The sequence below is a fragment of the Lutra lutra genome, chromosome 4 (assembly GCF_902655055.1).
Source record: "Lutra lutra chromosome 4, mLutLut1.2, whole genome shotgun sequence".
NCBI lineage: Eukaryota > Metazoa > Chordata > Mammalia > Carnivora > Mustelidae > Lutra > Lutra lutra.
Genome location: NC_062281.1, coordinates 91904392 through 91924385, shown reverse-complemented (window position 1 = coordinate 91924385; position 19994 = coordinate 91904392). Strand labels below are relative to the sequence as shown.

General features: G+C 50.1%; 1 protein-coding gene across 4 annotated transcripts; it reads right to left on the bottom strand.

Moving 5' to 3' along the window:
• Nucleotides 1-2570: 2570 nt before the first annotated feature.
• ANKRD35 (ankyrin repeat domain 35) lies at nucleotides 2571-19750 on the bottom strand. 4 transcript variants are annotated; one of them, XM_047728344.1, is made up of 15 exons: nucleotides 19720-19750; nucleotides 19285-19405; nucleotides 14078-14208; nucleotides 13262-13350; nucleotides 12841-12905; nucleotides 11765-11822; nucleotides 11506-11576; nucleotides 11128-11234; nucleotides 10331-10518; nucleotides 9659-9696; nucleotides 7489-9492; nucleotides 5679-5768; nucleotides 4608-4673; nucleotides 3310-3409; nucleotides 2571-2774 (listed from the first exon to the last, which is right to left on the bottom strand). In XM_047728344.1, the coding sequence occupies exons 2-14, from the start codon at nucleotides 19321-19323 to the stop codon at nucleotides 3347-3349; spliced, it is 3009 nt and encodes a 1002-aa protein (XP_047584300.1). In that variant the 5' UTR covers nucleotides 19324-19405; nucleotides 19720-19750; the 3' UTR covers nucleotides 2571-2774; nucleotides 3310-3346. The 4 variants fall into 4 exon arrangements, with proteins under 4 accessions (XP_047584300.1, XP_047584298.1, XP_047584297.1 ...); XM_047728342.1 differs by lacking the exon at nucleotides 19720-19750 and adding an exon at nucleotides 19574-19713 and having other exon boundaries at nucleotides 19285-19420; XM_047728341.1 differs by lacking the exon at nucleotides 19720-19750 and adding an exon at nucleotides 19574-19713.
• Nucleotides 19751-19994: the final 244 nt, after the last annotated feature.

Sequence of the window (19994 nt, the reverse complement as noted above, 5' to 3'; positions counted from 1 at the left end):
GTACCTGCTGAATTGGACCATGCCTAGCTACTCTGTGGGTTGTATCCCTGGGGAAGATCTGCACCTTCCCCTACACTCAGGTTCTTTCCCTGATGCTTTGCTTCCAGCAATGGTGGGACTTAAAGCTAAATTCAAGCTCAAGTATTCGGTTCTAAATCCCAATTGTCTTCATCAGGCCCCAAGCTTTTGTTCTGTTCAGCCCTACAGGTCCAAAGTTACTATGGATTAGTTTTTATCTTCTAGAATTTTCAGTGATTGGAGAGGAAGAGGATAGAGAGGATTTTTAAAAAGGGGGGGGGGTATTCTCTGGGAGTGATAGACATGTTCATTACCATGATTGTGTGATAGTTTTATGGGTATACACATGTGTCAAAACTTATCAAAGTACTTGCAGTTTATTGAATATCAATTATCATAACTCATTAAAGCTGTAAAAATGTAAAAGAAAGTCAACCTCACCTTGAATCTTAGTGGTTTCATAAAGGAGGGATAAAGAAGGGATCTCCTTTAATAGTTAATTTGAGGTTATAAGTTCCAGCATCCCTACAGGATAACAAAAAAGTAGGAAATAGGGTGCCTGAATTTGATCCTGTATCCCAGCTCAGCAAGGACAAGAATTTTTTCTGTGATGCTCACTCTCTATCCCCAGTGCCTGGCCCATAGTAGACTCGTTCAATGTCAGTTAAATTAATTGTTATCTGACAAAGGAGAGAAACTACAAATCAGGACCGTTCTGATTGGAGGCATTCAAAGATACAGTCTGACCCCATCGTGGCAACCACGCTTCACCTACACTCACCCATATACTCTTACATCTGAAGCCTGAGGAACAAGGAAGAGAAAAAGGAGTAGGAAGTACCTACCTAAGTCCTATTAGACAAGACAGCATAGCAGGAATGGGGAGAACAATAGGACTAGAGTTACTTTAGGAAACAAAGATTTGTTTATGAAATCAAGGAAAATTTCAGGGCTTGGGGTTGTTGGGGTAAGAGTTTATGGGGTTATACAGAGGGAGACTGTTTGGAAAGACCAGGGGCTGGGAACATTCCATCCTGTGTTAATATTCACACCACTGACCCACTGATTCCCATAGCTCAGCCATCCTGGGATCAGTTTCCACTACCAAAGCTGCCTCCTAACTCACACTGAAACTTAGCCAAACACTCTCCCCCTGTGTGGACTCCTCTCTCTCTTTCTCTCTCAGCAGTTTTTTCATTCTTCCCACCCCACACTCCATAAATAATGATTGTAATAGTCCTTAAAAAAAAAAAGATTTATTTACTTGACAGACAGAGATCACAAGTAGGCAGAGAGGCAAGGCAGAGAGAGAGGAGGAAGCAGGCTCCCTGCTGAGCAGAGAGCCCGATGTGGGGCTCGATTCCAGGACCCTGGGATCATGACCTGAGCCGAAAGCAGAGGCTTTAACCCACTGAGCCACCCAGGCACCCCTGTAATAGTCCTTTTATATTATTTGGTAACTCAAAGAGCAAGAAGGAAAAGAGAGGATCTGTTCCCCTTCATGGGGAACTTGGATCTTTTGATGCCCTTCCTCCCGCAGCTGTACCCTCTCTTTCCCCATCAACTTCTCCTGTCTCCATTCTTCCTGCTTTAAAGCAGTCCTGTGCCCGTCCATACAAATCCCAAAGCTGATCCTCATCTTCTCTAGGACGCAATCTACACAGCTGCTCTCTTCTGGGCCAAACCCCCCACAGCCCTGGGGTGATCCCTGTCTTCCGCAGCAGGCCCTCCCCACTCTCCTTCCAACCCAGTGTGGCTCTCTACAGCCAAACCGAGTCCTCCTACCCAGCAAAACCCAGTAGGGGGCAGGCTGGGAGAAGGACCAGGGAGAAATCCAAACCGCAGTTCCAGATTGGGGAGGAATTTGCTGCCTCTCTCTCACCTAGCAGTCTGGTGGGTGGAGGGACAGGAAGGGGAGGAGACCCATGGGAAGTGGGCAAGAGAGATACATTTTTTTCAGTCTAACAGAACTGGAGGGAAGACTCCAGCTCTGAGTATCCCTTCCTCCCTTTCCCAGGAATCCGACTTTTCACCTCACTTTGTACCTGGGCAAAGAACATAGACCATGTGAGCCCTTGTGCCTCAGATCTAGATGCAGGGTATGACACAGGATCAAATATTTTAGATTGTACAGCTTGAAGGAAATCCAGATCTCTCAATTTCTCCTTCTTAAAAAAGACAGTGGATGCAGGAATTGCAAGACGGAGACAAAAGATTAGAGACAGATTTGAGAAAGAGAAAGAGTGTCCATCTCCATTTTCAGAGAGCTGTTTTTCAGTCGTGGGTCTTGGCCCATTAGTGGGTGTATTGTGTATTTTTTTGCTGAAGTGTAACAGCAGAGACAATCATAGAGTGAAAAGAGTAAGGGTAATTACTATTTCAGATATACACACTACGATACAAAGCGTATTTCTTACTGTGGATCATAATCCAAGTTTGAAAGCTGCAGACTTTCGGAGCCATTTGTGATTAAAAAAAAAAAAAGGAATGAGAATGAGAAAGATTCCTCCCCTCACTCCCCTTTAAGCAGAGAAAACCATGACACCCAACACTACATGCCTCCTGCTTTATTTTCCATAGAGCTGGCCTCCATGTGCCCCCTCCTCTGGTCTCATCCGTGCTGACTCCAGGCTTCAGGTTTTCAGGTCTGGGATCCACAATGTCAGGTGAAACCCCACCCACCCATCCCCACCAACTGCCCCCCTCCTCCTCCCCAACCTGGTGGAGCCTCTGGCGACCAGGGACGCTCTTACTCCCTGAAAGAAGAAATTCAAGGGTGAAATGCACACATTTCCACCTCCCCAGCCTCCTCCCACCATGGCAAGATGCAAAGCGGGATGTCATCCACCTGGACGGGAGAAGATGGCCATGTGCACAGGGGCAGCAATAAGAGTCAGAGGCGACCTACCCTCTGAATGAATGGTATGCAAGTGAAGGAGAGAATCTGGGGTTCTAGAGTCCCGCCCTAGCAAACCAATCCTTGCCACTCTGCTACCATGGCTGTCTCTAGACTGGGCCTTAGGAGAGCCACTCAGCCAGGCATTTCAGTCCTCATTGTCCCACATCAGACCCCTTCGGTCTACCTATTCCCTGATTCTGCCTCTACCCAGGGAGTCCCCAGATTGTGTCTTCTCAATTAATCTCACTTTATATGCTCCACAACCCTTAGGGCTCCCCAGTGTCAGCCGCCACTGCGTGGGGCAAAAGGAGACTCCAAGTCCCATCCCTAAGCCTCTTTGCCCAAGTCCTTTCTCTGGGTTCCTTCCTTCATCAACCAGACCCACAACTCACCACAGAGAAATCGCACATCCCTCAGGCCATGGCTGTCTCACTCCTCCTGGATGCTGAGGATACGCAGCAAAATATTGTACACATCTTGTTCCATGTAGCCCTGTAAGTAGTGGGAAGGAAGGAAAAGGAGATGAAGAACAGGAAATCAGGAGAGACAGGCAAGGGAACGTTCTGTGGTTTCGTGGAACACTCTTTCATCTGTGCCCTGGTTTACAGTGTGTGACTTCTCCATGGCTGTCTCCTAGTCTTTACAAGGAAGATAATGATGTCTACTTGCTGGGACTGCTGTGAGGGTTTAAAAAAAAAAAAAGACAGTGAATATGAAGCAGAGCATCTGATAGACAACAAGTGTTCAATTCTTTGTAGCTATCATTCTTCCTAATAAAGGAGCAAACGACCCATCTCTTCTTCCTTAGTGAGGGATAATTTGGCTCAGGCTAAAACTGAGAAAAGGCATAAGGGACAGGAAAAGGCCTTCCAGTAGACCAGGGAATTGACAAGGAGGGACAAACACCTCTCCCCACTCACGTTCATGCACAACCTCTCGATCTACCTAAAGAGATCCAGAGACCTGGCACTGGAACATTTAAAGTCCAACTTTCCGGGGTGCCCAGGTGGCTAAGTCCCTGGGATTGAGCCCTGAGTAGGGCTCCCTACTCTGTGGGGAGCCTGCTTCTCCCTCTCCCACTCCCCCTGCTTGTGTTCCCTTCCTCACTGTCTCTCTCTCTGTGTCAAATAAATAAATGAAATCTGTTTTAAAAAAATAAAGTCCAGGGGCACCTGGGTCGCTCAGTGGGTTAAAGCCTCTGCCTTCAGCTCAGGTCATGATCCCAGGGTCCTGGGATTGAGCCTCTCATCAGGCTCTCTGCTCAGCAGGGAGCCTGCTCCACCCCACCCCCACCCCCGCCTGCCTCTCTGCCTACTTGTGATCTCTGTCAAATAAATAAAATATTTTAAAAAATAAAGTCCAGGGGCGCCTGGGTGGCTCAGTGGGTTAAAGCCGCTGCCTTCAGCTCAGGTCATGATCCCAGGGTCCTGGGATCGAGCCCCGCATCGGGCTCTCTGCTCAGCGGGGAGCCTGCTTCCCTTCCTCTCTCTCTCTCTGCCTGCCTCTCTGCCTACTTGTGATCTCTCTCTGTCAAATAAATAAATAAAATCTTTTAAAAAAAATAAATAAAAAAAAATAAAAAATAAAGTCCAAATTTCCAAGAAATGACAGGTATATGCAGGTAAAAGGAGGAATCCCAAATGCAACAGCCCCTGCCCAGTGTGCTGTCTCTACCTCCTCCCATGCTCACCTGCGCAGCATTCAGCAGATGGTTCCTATAGGTGGAGATGATCTCGTCGTGATTCTTCTGGGAATCCTAGGAGTGAGCATCAGTGAGAAATCTTGTGCCCACCCTAGAACACCCACCCTGACACACATACTACCACCCCCCACCAAGGATGAGGAAAAATAGAATGAAGTGGTCAGTTGTGGGTGGGAATGCAAACTGGTGCAGCCACTCTGGAAAACAGTATGGAGGTTCCCAAAAAAGTTAAAATAGAACCACCCTAGGATTCAGCAATTGCACTACTAGGTATTTATGCAAAGGATGCAAACACAGTGATTCGAAGAGGCACATGCACTTAATGTTTATAGCAGCAATGTCTACAAAAGCCAAACTATGGAAAGAGCCCAAATGTCCATAGACAGATGAATAGATAAAGATGTGGTATATATCTATACCGATATCTACATCTATATAGATATAGAGATTATATAATGGAATATTACTCAACCATCAAAAAGAATGAAATCTTGCCATTTGCAACTATGGGGGTGGAACTAGAGGGTATTACACTAATCAAAATAAGTCAGAAAAAGACAAATACCATATGATTTCACTCAGATGTGGAATTTAAGAAAACAGATGAACATAGGGGAAGGGAAGGACAAATAAAATAAGATAAAAACAGAGAGGGAGGCAAAACATAAGAGACCCTTAACTGTAGAGAACAAACAAACGGGTTGCTGGAAGGAAGGTGGGTGAGGGGATGGGGTAATTGGGTGATGGGCACTAAGGAGGGCACTTGATGGAATGAGCACTGGGTGTTGTATGCAATTGATGAATCACTAAATTCTACTCCTGAAACAAATAATACACTATATGTTAATGAAATTATTTAAACAAAAATTTAAAAATTAAAAAAAGAAGAAAGAAGTAGTCAGCTATGCCAAGTAGGCTCCCTTGGCCTACCACTGGCCCAGCCTAGACCACTGCCTGACCAGGCCTCTACAATTCCTAGACTCTTTCCCACACATATATCACTTCCACTGGCCACCCTCTTCTCTAGCAGCGTCTATTTCTCTGAGGGCCAGAACATACCTGAAGCTGTAGGGCAAGGCGAGCATTTTCTCCCCGAACCGCTAAGACCTCCTCTGAAAGCTGCTCCAGCTTCTTCAACAATTCCTTGATCTGATGCCACAAGGAAAGAAAGGCAACTGAAGTGGCCCAAGTCATTTCCCACCCCAGTACCACCCACGGTCAAGGTCAGTTTCCTTTTAGTGGGTGTGTAATATATGCCAGGTACTTTTACACACATTGTCTCAATTAAGACATTTCTTCTTCTGTTCTGAGGAGAACAATACTTCACTGAGGGAAGTATTAGTATTCACATTTTGTAGGTGAGACAGTGACTTGTTAAAATCATACAGCTAGTAAGTAATGAAATAATGATTTGAACCAAGATCTCTTTGAATTCATGGCTCATGCTATGAAGTCTGCACTGGATCCTGCCCTACTCATGGCTGTTGACCACCAAGAAATAAGAGATGAGTTTTGTTTTTGTGGTTTGTGAGACTGAGGCACAAACTTCGTTACTGATAACCAGCAGTAATAGGAATGGTGGCAGTAGGAATTATAAAAATAGCTCACTTTTATTTATTGAGTTCATACCACTTACCAAAAAGCATTTCTAGTATTTTAAATATAATGTCTTATTAATGTAATCTTCCTGACAACCCTATCATTATCCCCATAGTAGAGATGGAAAACTGAGTCTTAGATGAGATTTGGAGGCTTTAGAGAACTCACCCAAGATCAAGCAGTAAGTTTTGAAACTGAATTTCAAACCCAATGTCAAACTACACTATTTTCTTTTGCCATTTATCTACGTCATCTTTTCCTTCAACACCAACACAAAATTCCTCCTTTCTTTAATCTGCCCCACTGCACACTGATTGCTATTCTGTATAACATTCCTTCTCTTTGTGTGCCCTCTGTATTATACAAAACATATACTTCCTATATCTTTTTTTAAAATTTTATTTATTTATTTTGATAGAGAGAGATCACAAGTAGGCAGAGAGGCAGGCAGAGAGAGAGGAGGAAGCAGGCTCCCCACTGAGCAGAGAGCCCCAGGACCCTGATTCTCCCTCTCTTACTCCCCCTGCTTGTGTTCCCTTTCTGGCTGTCTCTCTCTCTGTCAAACAAATAAAATCTTATAAATAAATAAATAAATAAATAAATAAATAAATAAATAAATAAAATTACTAAATTCATTCGTAAATGGATTTTTTTATGATTCATAAAACATGCCTCCTAATAACGTACAGCCTTTACACTGAGTTCTGGAGCAATCCTTGGGAAACTCCGGTTTCTAACAGTGGTTTTCAAACGTTTTTATTTGATTTGGTGTTCTCTTTGCCAATGGAAATCTGTAGAACTCCCTCTGACTGAAGTGGGTGGGGAGAGGGGAGGAGAAGAGGAGCTAGAGGCTAGTCTACTTTTCTAACCCCCATCAGCCCCCCCAGTTACCTCCCCAGAACCCTAGCAAAACCCCAGCAACCTGGGCTAATCTACTTTTTAAGTGAAAGTGCTCATAACCATAATCCCTCCAGGGCAGTAGCTAGCTGGCTCCGACCGCACTGCTTCTGAACCCTGAATCCCCAACTGTAACACTTAAGCCCCCTTCTCTCTTCTGTTTATACCTTAGCCTCACCGCTAATATCAACCCCAAACCCTGGAGAAACGAGAAACGAGACCCAAGACACGACGCCGGGGAACACAACCGTCCTTGCAAACCACAGGTGCTCCGTTACAGGTATTAAGCTGACAACACAAAGACAGAGGCAGGCTAACAACCCCCTAAACACAGGGCCGCTTACTTTCCTTGCCGGCTGCCCAGCCTGCTCACCTTGGCCTCCTTGTCCCGGCAAGCCCCAATGAGATGGTCCACCTTGTCTCGGAACTGCTCCGCTGTTTGCTCAAACTGCTGGGAGCGCGCGCGCAGCTCGCCAGCCTGGCGCTCCTGCTCGGCCGCGCGTGTTGCTAGGTCCCCGCTCCGCCGCCGCTCCTCCGCCACCGCCTGGCGCAGCCGAGCCATCTCCCGGCACGCTGTGTTATACTTTTCCAGCAGGGCCTTCAGCTCCTGGCCCCACGCCTGAGCCTGGGCCACCAGCGAACCGCGGGTTTTCTCGTGCTGCCGCAGGCTGGCGGCCTCCCGGGCCCGCAGCTCGGCCACTTCCTCGGTGGCCTGGTAGAGCAGCTGCTTCAGCTTCCCGATCTCCTGGCTCTTCCCGCTCATCGTGGCCTGGACGGCCCTCAGCTCTTCCTCCAGCTTCCCCAGGTCTTGCTCCAGAGCCGCCACCTGGGGCGGTGCGGGGGCCTCTGACAAGGTGCCCGGCCCCCGGCGTGGGGCCGGGGTCCCCCGCAGCTGCTGGTTTTCCTCCTCCAGGCGAGCCAGCCCCTTCTGGGCCTCGCGGTGCTGCTCCACCAGGGTGCTGATGCAGGCCTGCAGCTCCTCCAGAGGCTCTGCCACCGCGCGCCCAGCACTCCCCTTGCCCACCAGGTCTGGTGGCAGGTAGTCCCACAGCCCTTGGAGGCCACTGCTCTGAGAGGCCAGGCGCTTCCGCAGCTTCTCGGTGGCCTCCTTCTCCATGGCCAGTTCGGCCGTCAGCAGCCCCACACTCCGCCGCAACTGCTGCAGCTGGACCTGCGCCTCTGGCTTTGGAACGAAATCCCGCTGGAGCCGCTGGCTCAGGGACTGCAGCTCCCCCTGCAACCGCTGCCTCTCCTGCCCCAGCTCACCCAGCTCCTCCAGCAAGTTGCTATTGCTCTGTCTCAGTGCTGCTACCTCCTTCTCCAGCTGGCCCTTAGCGGGGCTGCCTCCGGGTAGCCGTTCCCCTCCAGGGGCCCCCAAAGGCTCTCCCCGGGCCCCAGGAGCCTTCTTCTCCTTCCCTTCATTCTCTTTGGTGATGGTCACCAGACCTGCCTTTGGGGCTCCCTCTCTGGGTTCCTGGGCAGGGGCCTGAGGTTTGCCCTGTAATCCTGCCTTTGCCCGATCCAGCCTCACCAGCACCTGCTCTAGCCTGGCCTCCATCTTCTCCCAGGCAGCGGCTGCAGCCTCCACCTGGGGTGTCCCCAGAGCCCCCTCCAGGACCGGTCTTGACAAAGCCCCCCGGGCAGCATCCTTTTCTCGCCACACGGCAGCCACCTCCTCCCTCAGCTGTAACAGGAGCTGATTCATGGCTGCTGGGCCCATGGGTTCAGCCGCTGTGCCTATCGGGTCAGCCCCAGGGGCCTGGGGCCTCTCTTTCTGACCAGCACATGGCTCTTCAGTACCATCCCGGCCAAGGGCCTGTCCACCATTGGCACTCAGCTGCTGTCCTGTGACTTTCCTTGGGCTCTGGGGTGGCTCTTGTTCTTCTGGCTGGAGACTTCCTTGGGCTTCATGCTGAATGCCCCCCGAGGTTGAATCCTCAGACTTCCTAGAAGCTAATGCTGGCTTGGTTGCCACTGTGGCTGCTGCCTGCTGCTGTTTCCTTAGCTCTTGAATGCGTTCAGCCAGCAGGCCCAAGGGACAGCCCTGTTCCATGCCATCTCCTCCAGGCCGAAGACTAGAACCCTGCCCTCCAGGAGCTCCAGGCTCTTGAGCTAGGAGGAGCCCCAGCTCCTGCACGTGCTCTCGAATCTGGTTCTCCAGGCCCAGGTAGGCTGCAGCCTGAGCCTTCGCCTCTTCAGTCTTTTGCACCAGTTCCTGCTCCAACTGAGAAACCTTCCTCTGCTCCTCTTCATACTTCCACCTCCACTCATCTGGGCATGGGTCTTCCTCCTCTTCCTCTTCCTCCTGCTCCTCCTCAGGTTCTGCTCTCCATGGGCTCTTAGGTGGAGAACCCACCTGAGGCTCAGATTGGGAGGCCTACATAGAAAAAGGAATAGTGAACTAAAGGCAGGCAGCTAGCCAAGACCCAGGAGGGGTTTTCTTCTCTTAGACTCTCTCGATGACCCCAAGAATCACTACCTAGGGGAAACCCCAGTGGGACAGCCTAGGGTGGGTTGGAAGCAAAAGGCACATAGGGTCTTACCTGGGATGCAAGATCTGGATGTTGAACAAGCCCCTGACCTATGCGAGAAATCACAGGGAAAATGAGAGTGGAGACAGGTCCTCTTCTAGCCCACGCTTTATTTTCAGACTTTTTCTGAGAAGAACATTCCCCCAGTGTCAGGACCCTTCCCACACATGTCTTCATGGTGCCAGGAGCCACCCCTGTTGAATGGGTCCCCAAGCATCCAGTATCCTTGGTTCCCTTATCCAGGAGACGGGCCAGCTTGTTCATTTTGTTTGCTCACTTATTTAGTGGGCATGGTGCCAGGCACTGATGGGCACCAGGATCTCAGTGTGGAGCAAAACAGCAGTGGCCTGTCATCTGAGGGCTTTCCAGTCTAGCAAGGGAGATGGAGGGTGACCGGCAAACCACACAAATAGATGAACAATCACAACTCATAAACATAGAGGTAGTTGAGCCAGAGTTGCCTTCTGATGGACACAAGGCTGTATTAAGGACTTTTGTGACCATGCTTTGGGAATTTGGGGTCATTTCACAGTAGCAGCAATCTATAAGTTAAACTCTAAACTCAAGTAAAAATTCTTTGTCAGAGGGATTATTTCAAAGGGAATAAATGGCATTCTAAGCAGATTCCTGGATGCTAAGGCTCTCAAGGAGAATTGTGAAGTTACAAAAGGGACTCAGCTTTACCTCCCCGCTGCCCCCGCCGGTTCAGAGCCTGCTGCAGCAGCCGACACAACACTTTGTCTTGAGTGCGAAGAGCATAATGCAGAGCGTCGTGCCCTGTGCCATCCATCGCCCCTGCGTCTGCCCCATGGCTCAGGAGCAGTTCGGCCACCTCGGCGCTGCCTTTCTCACAGGCCAGGATCAGAGCTGATCTGTGAGTGGGGACAAAGCTGGGCAAAGGCGTTCCCCAGGAAATCCAGGAGTCCTGCTTCTAGAAATTCCACTCACGGAATCAGATCTCACTCTGTGTGGCGAGGAGAACCACGGACCCACACCAGCCAACAACAAGGCATGAGACCAGACCACCCTGCCTTGGAGCTGCAGCATCAGAAAGCCAGGGGCCAAGTAGAAGGGCCCTATTTTCATCTTTTCTTTATCGAGGTTCCACATAAATTCTTTATTGGAAAAAGGATCCCATTGTTTAGATGGTGGTTTGAAACCAGTAAATTGAACTAGTGGATCCAGAAGTATTGATTCGACTTCCAAGGTCATCTATGCTGGGAAGATGGTGGTGGTAGCCGCTAAATAGGAAAGTCTAAGTAAAACTTTCTCAGCTCCCCAAGAGGAGAAGTGCAAAGCAGCATGTAGCTCTTCCAAACAACTTCTCAGAAGGAAGGAGTTTCCCAGGAAAACAGAGACCAATCTTTCTTCCGCAAAACACACGCACACATACACGCGCATGCGCACACATGTTTGCCCAGTGGCTCCTTTCTAGAGTGGTCAATGCCTGGGTTTGGGCTGGGGAGATGGGGAAGGCTCACTTGTCGTCCTTGTCTGTGACATTAACTCGGGCACCTCTCTGCAGTAGCTGTGAGCAGATAGCTGCATGACCCCCCAGTGATGCAATCATCAGGGGTGTCCGTCCGTCCTGCACAGATTGTGGGAATGGAGGTCACGAGGAGCCAGGGGCTTGACAATTCTACCAAATGCCCTCTCCCAACACCTCTCCAAAAGAAAAGCCCTCCTCCAAAAAAAAAAAAAACAACAAAAAAAACCACCCTCTCCTGGGAGGGAAAGGAGGAGGAGAAGGGAGAGAAGGAAGAGGAGGCATGCCCCCCTTGCCCCACCCTCCCTGTCCCAGAGCTTAGCCAGTCAAGCTCAGAGAGAGCAGCAGCCTCCCGGTGCAGGGTTACACTCACATTATCCAGGACATCCAGGAAGGCTTCATGGTCACACAGCAGGAGCACACTGGAGGCACAGCCAGAGGAGGCTGGGAGGAGTGAGGGATGATTAGGTTAAGAAGAAGCAGGAAGGACACTTAGACTATGACCCAGCATTCCCTCCAACCATTCAATCTGTCCTGCTCTCCAAATGTCATCCCCCACCCCCTGCCTTCTGCCCCATGGTCTCTGCAGCCCTGCTTCCCCCCAACCCCCACCCCCTGTCCCCAGCACACACCTGCCCAGTGCAACGGACTACGATTTTCTGCATCCACAGCATCTTCGTTGGCACCATGCTGCAAACAGCCACAAAGGGAAGCAGCATGGGGCATGGTGGTACCATCCTTATCCCATACCCCGCCCCCGTTGGCTCCCCAACTTCCATAGCACTACAGGGAAGGGAAGGACGACCATGGCTCTGGCCAACTACTAGGGGAGCCAGTCCACTTCTTGCAGACTATAGGCAGCCTTGAATTTCAGCCCCAGTTCTTAAAACTAGGGCCTAAGAAAAATCAGACGATAGACCAATAAGCATGTTAGGGAAAATGATATCTGAGTCCACGCGGGGTACTTCAGGATAAGCATTGGGGAACTTGGAAAGGTCCGGGAAGAACAAAAGCAGAACAGCCATTTGCCCAGTGGCCTGCTGAACTGTGCCTTTTGCACTTTTGGAGACCGGTTTCTGGATTTTCTTCGTGTCATTTCACATATATATTTCCCTTAGTGCTCCTAGACTGCAAGTCCCTTAAAAGCAGACAGTGGAAGTGTGGATGAATTTGAACACCTCTGTCCTCCTTCCACCTGCCAGCCACTCAGCACTCCATCAAGGGCTCTGCTGATGGCTTACAGAGGACTGGCCAGCAGTCCCCCGGGGAACTCTGCTTTCTGACCTGCCCTCAAGGGCTGCCTTAAGCATGGTATCCGCACATAGTAGGTGTTACCTAACGCTTGTGAACTGATGAGTGCAGGATTACCACCTGTCTTTTTTTTTTTTTAAAGATTTTATTTATTTATTTGACAGACAGAGATCACAGGTAGGCAGAGAAGCAGGCAGAGAGAGAGGAAGAAGCAGGCTCCCTTCTGAGCAGAGAGCCCGATGCTGGGGCTCGATCCCAGGACCTGAGATCATGACCTGAGCCGAAGGCAGGGGCTTTAACCCACTGATCCACCCAGGCGCCCCATATTACCACCTGTCTTACTGGGGAGGAGAGCGGTCCATTTGACCCAATAGCGCATGTGACTACAAGAGCAAGACAGAAGATGCTGGGCCCACTTGTTCCCTTCACTAAAGCAGTATTGAGAGGTTGCTCCTACCTGCAGCAGAACTTTGACACACTGTGGCTGACAGGAGATGGTGGCCAGGTGCAGGGCCGTGCTTCCTGGAAAGAGAAAGAGGGGAGATGGAAGATGGGTGGCCCCACGCATGCCGATGACTCACACGGAGGGAAGGCAAAAGACGCACAGATAATCAGGGGGAGATTAGAGAGAGAAGCTCTCAGCCCCACAGGGCCAGAAATTCCTGTTCCCCGAGTGCCTGGTACCTGTGGTGGAGGTGGGAGTGGGGGTTGAGGTAAAGCCAGCTTGCAGGGAGGGACGCCCTGGGAGGATGCTGGCCAGAACTGATGAGGAGAAAAGTGGGGGGCTACACTCGGAACCTCCAGGAGTTGGCCCCCACCACCACTGTTGCTCTAAAGGGAGAGGCCTGCCGTGGGGCCCAATGCGCGGTCTAACTCACCATCCTCATTCTTGCTGTTGATGTCAGCCCCATTTGCAAGCAGTATAGTTAGACATTCTGTCAGGCCTTTGGAGGCTGCCAGATGGAACCTGCCAGAATCAAGACCAAGGGGCAGAAGGATGAGGGGACTGGGGGATGAGAGCTACAAGAATATTCATAACTACTACCTGCTATGCTCCTTCACCCCAAAGCCAGTCCCAAAACTAAACAGGGAAGTTCCCCTATTGCCTGACTTTCTGAGGAAAAGGCTCTGTGGCCTGCTGTCACAAAGCCAGAGGAGGCTGGAAGCAAAGACAGAAATGAGAGCCATAGGTCTCGAGCAAGCTAGACTATTGTTCGAACACAAAAGAGGGCTGGACACTGGAAAGGACAAGGGATAATATCCCTCTCATCCTAATCACTCCATCCAGCCATGTGAGGCTCATGGCCGCTACCACTTTGTTCCTAATTTCCCAAGCTACACACCCTCCTACTTGGGCAATAAATAGATGCTATCTTTAATGAGTGTACCTGTTTTCTGTTTGTTTCATGGGCTTTATGTCCTTTTCTGCTTTTTCTTTTCCTTTTTTGGGGGTGGGGGGGCAGTTCTGTCAATCCGGACTGTGAGACGGGTGGGACGCAGAGACAATGTCTCTTCCCTCACTGTGTGCAGCCCTTGGTGTGTAGCAAACAAACACTGATAGACATGCTTGCTGGTCAAGACAAAAATGGCCCTGGGGATGTAGGGCTTCCCAGGTCTTACCTCCTTCCGGGTTTAAGGCTTTTAATGGTAACCACATATCAAGGGGGGGGTGGTGCTTGGGAGGGCTCACTTACGGGGACTGGCCATTAGAGTTCAGCTTGGTGGGCCGGGCTGACTTCCTCGAGGCCAGGGCAGCCACGCGCCCCACATCCCCCCGCTGCACCGCCTCCAGCAGCTTCTGATCACGGCGGTTCCATCTCTCCACCTGGTCAGGGGCCATGGGTTGTGTGAACATAGCAGGCAGGAGTGGGATGGGAAAAGGAAGGGAGGAGATGGTTAGGGTGCCCGGCAAAGGAAAAGGGACATCCATATGCCGCTGAGAGACTACTGCTGGCCTTTGTCAGCCCTGGGTCAAAAAGTGCTTGGACTCCTGGATTAAAAATCATGTTCTAGTACTGAAAGTGTAGTATTTAGATGTCCTTTTTTTTAAGTCATCACGTGACTATTGGGGTTAAGTGCGCATGCTCAGAGTGATCCCAGCCATGACTCCTTTCCCCTTTCCTCTCTGGGTCTTGCTGGAGCAAACTGAGCCACGCTGACCATTCCTGATAGGGTTCACATTACCTCTCGCCTCCCCAGGCTGTTCTGCCTCTTGTCCTCAGATTTATGAGAAGTCAAGGCACCCAGCTTCACATTACAGCTAGGAGCCCAAATACCCAGCCATTACATCTCTGCCCTTGGGCATTGGGCCCCAAAACTGGGAGGGGGAGCAGAGTTTCTTTTTCCAGTCTCATTTCTATGCCCTTTATGCCCTTCAGCTGGTTGCCCTTCCCCTTCCAAAACACAACCACCTAAAGGCAGAGATAGGTCTCTGGCTAGGCCTGCGGAGGCAGCGAAAGGCAGCTCCCCTGCCCTCCCTCCTCTTTTCCCTGGCAGGGAGCAGCTGTCCCCAGCAACAGCCACACCTGGGCTTGCATTGTTCTATCATTCCAGCTTGACTTTTTGCAGGTGATGGGGGTAATTACAATAATTGAGGTATCACAGGGCATGAGAGACAGCTGTATAAAAACACCCAGGGCTGAAAGCCTAGAAAGGCCTGGTTGGATCCAGAGAGAGGAAGGGAAAGGAAGAAGGGATGCAAAAGTCTGTATGATGGTGAAAAGACTCCTGGATGAATATTTTGTCAGCAGGCCTGAGGTGAAGGCCTGGGTCAGCTACTTTCTCAGCTTTGTGACCCAGGGTAAGCGATTGAACACCTCTGTGTCCTCATCTTTGACATGTGGGAAATAATAACTACCTCATCACGTTGTGAGCATTAAGTGAGCTAACCTCATATAAGGCATATAAAATCTCTTCGTAAACTGGAAAAGGCCATACAAAGGTATGGTATTCTTATAACCAAACAGGAAGTGGTGAAGGATTGCTGGTGGCACTTTAGATTTTATGAGGTGTAATCTCAACAAGAAAGAGGCCTTGGGAGGAGGTGGGAAAAAATAGGGTCTGCAGAAACCAAATAACCAATTTTCAAATACTGTTTGCCCAGCCAGGGCAAATCATGTAGCAAAAACAGGAAAGTTTTGAAATGTCCAAGCCATAAAATGATCTCAGGCTAGGTGGATTCTAAGGTAATTCTTGTAATTCTTCACAGTCCTTTCCAGTGCTATTTCTATTAGCCTCTCAGCATCCCCGGAAAGGAGTTAGGGCTGATATAATTGGATCTATTTGAGAGCAGAAGAAACTGAAGCACACTGAGGTTGGATAACTGTCCCAGGTTACACCACAAAACAGGGGCAAAATTGAGACTAGAACCCAGGCCACCTGGCGCCCACTCCCAGTTCGCACCACCAGACCACACACACTGCTACGGAGTTCTGGAAGGTTTCTTATTACCATGTAACCAGTCTAAGACTGCCTCCAGGCCAAAGCCACCCACCCCCAGACGCTACTCCCTGCACAAAGAAGAGTCTCCAAACAGGTTGTTTCTCAAAGGACAAAATAAGCCAAATGACTTCTCCCTATACCAAATAGACTCTGGGACGTAGGAATAATATCATCTAATGTCCCTTGGGGACCAGTTAGCCTCAGAAAAAAACTGGAAGCTATAATTATATCTCCCCCACGGGACACTACCATCAGCTGACCTCCATCTGAAGTTGTCTGTTTAAAATCCTGATTCTAACACTTTCTATCCTTGTGAATTTTGGCATGTAACAACTTCTTTGAACCTCAGTTCCCTAGTGATGTAACAGGTCACAGAGTCAGGGCACGATAAAGGCTAATCCCAATCCCCATCCTTCCCAGCATTGCTGGGCACATTTTGGATATGCCAGCAATTCAGGGGTCAGAATTCTCCCTTCAGGGGAGCGAGAGGAAGAGCTCTTGCTCCGTATCGGCCAACGTATAACGGCCAGGCTGTAGAGACAGTAAAGCGGCTCCTTAGCAAAGTAGATACTTTTCTTTCCAGCTAGACAGCTCTAAATCTGCCTGACTTATTTCCTATAATCTTGTTCTACTAAGAATTTAGAAGAGATGGAAAATTCATCATGGCCAAACCTCTGCAGAGCTAGGGTGAAGAAGGACAGAGAGATGCTTCCGAATTCCAAATCCATCTACCGTTCATCCCAGCGCCTCCGGAAAAGAGGCCCTGGATTATCATCCCAGCCTCAGGGGAGCAATCATCACTTTAATCAGCAGAGTCAAAAACAAGGATAAGCTTTGTATTTCCGCAGCCAAGATTAGGGGGCTTTTGTAGAAGTAATTGCAACCTCTCCTTATCTCTGGCTGTGTGCCCGTACGCTTCCTATTGAGATGGAACACACCAATAGCAGAGAGAAAGAGTGGGTACATCTGTAGGACAGGTGAATGGAAATGGAAAGGCTGTCCTAGAGGAACCAGGAGCTGACTCACAGTTTAGTTTTTTTGTTTGTTTTCTGTTTTGTTTTTTTGTTTTTTAATGCAACTGACATTCCTCCAAGCTGATTCAGCGCCAACTGTTTAAAGCTATTTTCTGGTCCACTTCCTACATAGGCAGAGTAAGCTAATATGTAAGACACCCTCAAAGGCATCCTCTATTTGACTAAAATAAAATGAGATCATAAGAGCTAGGGGTGTGTGTGTGTGTGTGTGTGTGTGTGTGTGTGTGTGTGTAGCTTCCTATATTCTGGATAATTTAGATTAATTTGAAAATGATCCCTGAACTGTCAGTCCTGGTCTCAATCAAAGGAGGCAGGGCTTTGGCCCTGGACCCAGGGGTGGGAGTGGAGACAGGCAGGGACAGTCCGCTGGCATGACTTGGAAACCAGGTTTTGGGAGTGGCCGGGAAGCCTGTCACACTATTTCTCTGACAAACGGGTTCAGAGTGGTTAGCCACCCAGGGAGTGGAGGAATTTATCATAAGGGTGAGGAAGTTTCAGGAGGAAACAATTTGCAGCTGACACTGGCCTAGTTTTAAGCTCTTTGCGATCCCATCCTGACTGAGAAACCAGTTTTCTTTCCAGTTGGATAGTTCTAAAGCCACCTGATTTACTTCCTATGAGCTTGTTATACTGAAGAGAGTTTAGAATGGGTGGAAAGTCTTCATGGCCAAAAGTCTGTAGAGCTGGGGTGAAGAACAGAGGGATGGATATTTCCAAATTCCAACATTCAGTCCATTGCTCCTTCCAGAACTTTGGAAAGACTGGAAACCAAGGATTGGAGAATCGGGAAAAATGAAATAATCTCCTCATTCCTAAGGGCAGGCAGACTCCACAGATCTGAAAGGAAAGGGAAGTGTGGAGGACTTTCAGTCACTAGGGAAGAATCCATGTGAATGAGAAAATCATTATCAGTTAAGACAGAGTCTGAGTTGCCTCAGTTTCTGGTACCTATACTAGTCATCCAGATAATGCATTTTGATTGGTTGATCTATGCATGTGGAGACTACATGAAGAAGCAGTTGCAAGTGGGACAAGAACAGGCCTCAACAGAGGTCCTACTCTTGCCTCATAGCTCGCTCCCTTCCAAGCTTCCACGGCCTGCCCTTGAAGAGTGTGAGCTGAGCATTTCTCATGTTTGCTTATGAATGATACCAGTAAGTCGGGTTAGGCTGCGTAATATTCCCACAGGTCCACAGGTTGTTGTCTACCTCACTTCTAAAGAGCCATAATCCCAATCTCCACAGAAAACACCATCCCCAGATAGGAGGTCTCTCTATAAGAGATCTGCGGGGAAGAAAGAGCTACACCCTCTCTCTGTGTCCCACCTTCTATAATCAGCCTTGTGTTGGGTTCTGGGAGAACGTGGGGGCGTCGAGTGACTTCTACTGGGAACTCTGAGCATATCTACTCTATCCTCTTCTCCTGCTGTCATCTTTCCCCAACTCAGTCCAGGGAAGCAAAGAGTACAATCCCTAAGCAACTGGATGAGGGCTTAGAATGAAGCAAAATTCTGGGGAGAAGCAGGTGGAAGGCCTTGACTGGCCCAAGAACCAGTCTGATAACCAGACACTGCAGTGAGCTGGCCAGGGTGGACTCTGTGGGCAACTTACCCAGTTCCCTGGGGAGCAGCCAGACAGCTATGCCTCCTCTGCCAGGGCCTGTCAGGATGGCGGACTTCAAGATTAACCCACAGAGAGCAGGCAGATGGAAGTTGGGGCAAAAGGGGTGTGGGACAACCGCTGGGAAGAGAGGGGCAGAGGTTGACCGGGGAACAGGAGGAGACTGCTGGTGGGGGAGCAACCAATTGGAAAGAGGGTTCAAATGATGTCAGAGAGCCAGTGGTGCTGATGAGAGAATGGGAGTGGAAGGGCCATGGGGTGAGATGGGGGCAGGGACAGAGGAGACTATGAAATAGGGCTTGGGGAAGGCACAGGCCTTTGTTGGGCTGATAAGAAACAGCAAGGATAGAGCCCTATGGGAGAGGATTGTGAGGACAGGTCAGGGCTGAAAATGGGGCCATGGGGCAGGACTTGGGACATAGAGCGGAACTTGGGGCTGAGCAGGGGCTGGGGATAGGACAGATGCTCGGAGGTGTTCAGTACTGGGAGGTGGCAGAAGTAGACAGGGCCTTTGGGAAGGGGCAGGGGCTGCAGGAAACATCTCAGAAGTTGTAGGTGTACATGCTAGGACGACAAGAAAAGGCCAACGGAAAGGAACTTGGGAAGGGCAGAGGTTAGGAAGGCAAGTCAGAGGCTAGCGGACAGGGCCTTGAGGAAGGCAGGGCCGGCAGGCTGCACTGCGGGAGTGGAAGCGCTGGAAAGACCCAGAAAGAGAAAAGGCGATAGTGCATGAAGACCGGACTCAGAACTTCTGTCACCACAGGGCTTGGACCCCAGCCCCATCCTCCCAGACATTTTGGCACCTACCGCCACCTGTGAGCTGGAGCAGGAGAAGAAGCGCTTCATGGCCGGGGCCAGGGCCACGGGGGGACGGGGACGCGCGGAGAGCGGGGCTACAGGTTCCCGAACCCAAGGGACTCGGCTGCAGCTATGCGAGAGCAAGCTGTCAAAAGCCAAGTGGGACCCGCCCCGGACCCGCCCAGGCTTAAAACTCCGCCCCTGGCCCTGCCCGACTCTGACGTTGCAGAAGCAAAAAGCCCGCAGTCTTTGGCGGCGACTTGGGCTTGGTCTCAAACCTTGCTCTCCCAAACCAAACCTGTCTCCAGCTCCAACCCACTCGGTAGAAGGTAGCACTCCCGCAGGGTTGCTAAAACTCCTCTCCCAGCCCCGCTTCCCCGCGCAGGTTCAGGTGCAGCTCCGCCCCAAGCCCCGCCTCGGGCCCGCCCCTCCAGGAGCGGTTACAGGAGGCCGGCAGGTCCGGGATTCGTTGGGTGCGCTGTGGTCTTACCTACTGTCGCGTTTAACCGCTGGTGACGACACTCTTATTATATCCAGAGACCTCTGGCCCGCGTAGTTTACCTCTGCTTCCTTCCCCCATTCCCGGACCAGAAACCCAAGCACAGAAGAGGCTTTGAAGAGAGCTGTTTGGAAACCAAAGGAGATGGTGGTGCAGAGGAGAGGACTGTGCACAAACGGTGCATGACCCTTCGCAATCTGGGAAACAAAACCTGAGGGGA

What these genes read in the sequence shown, in the direction of transcription:
- ANKRD35 (XM_047728344.1), bottom strand. Translation starts at nt 19,323, where the DNA reads ATGAAGCGCTTCTTCTCCTGCTCCAGCTCACAGGTGGCG. An exon ending in AACTCTAATGGCCAGTCCCC is followed by an intron (nt 13,351 to 14,077) that starts GTAAGTGAGCCC and finishes TGATTCTGGCAG; the next exon opens with GTTCCATCTGGCAGCCTCCA. An exon ending in GTGTCAAAGTTCTGCTGCAG is followed by an intron (nt 11,823 to 12,840) that starts GTAGGAGCAACC and finishes GGCTGTTTGCAG; the next exon opens with CATGGTGCCAACGAAGATGC.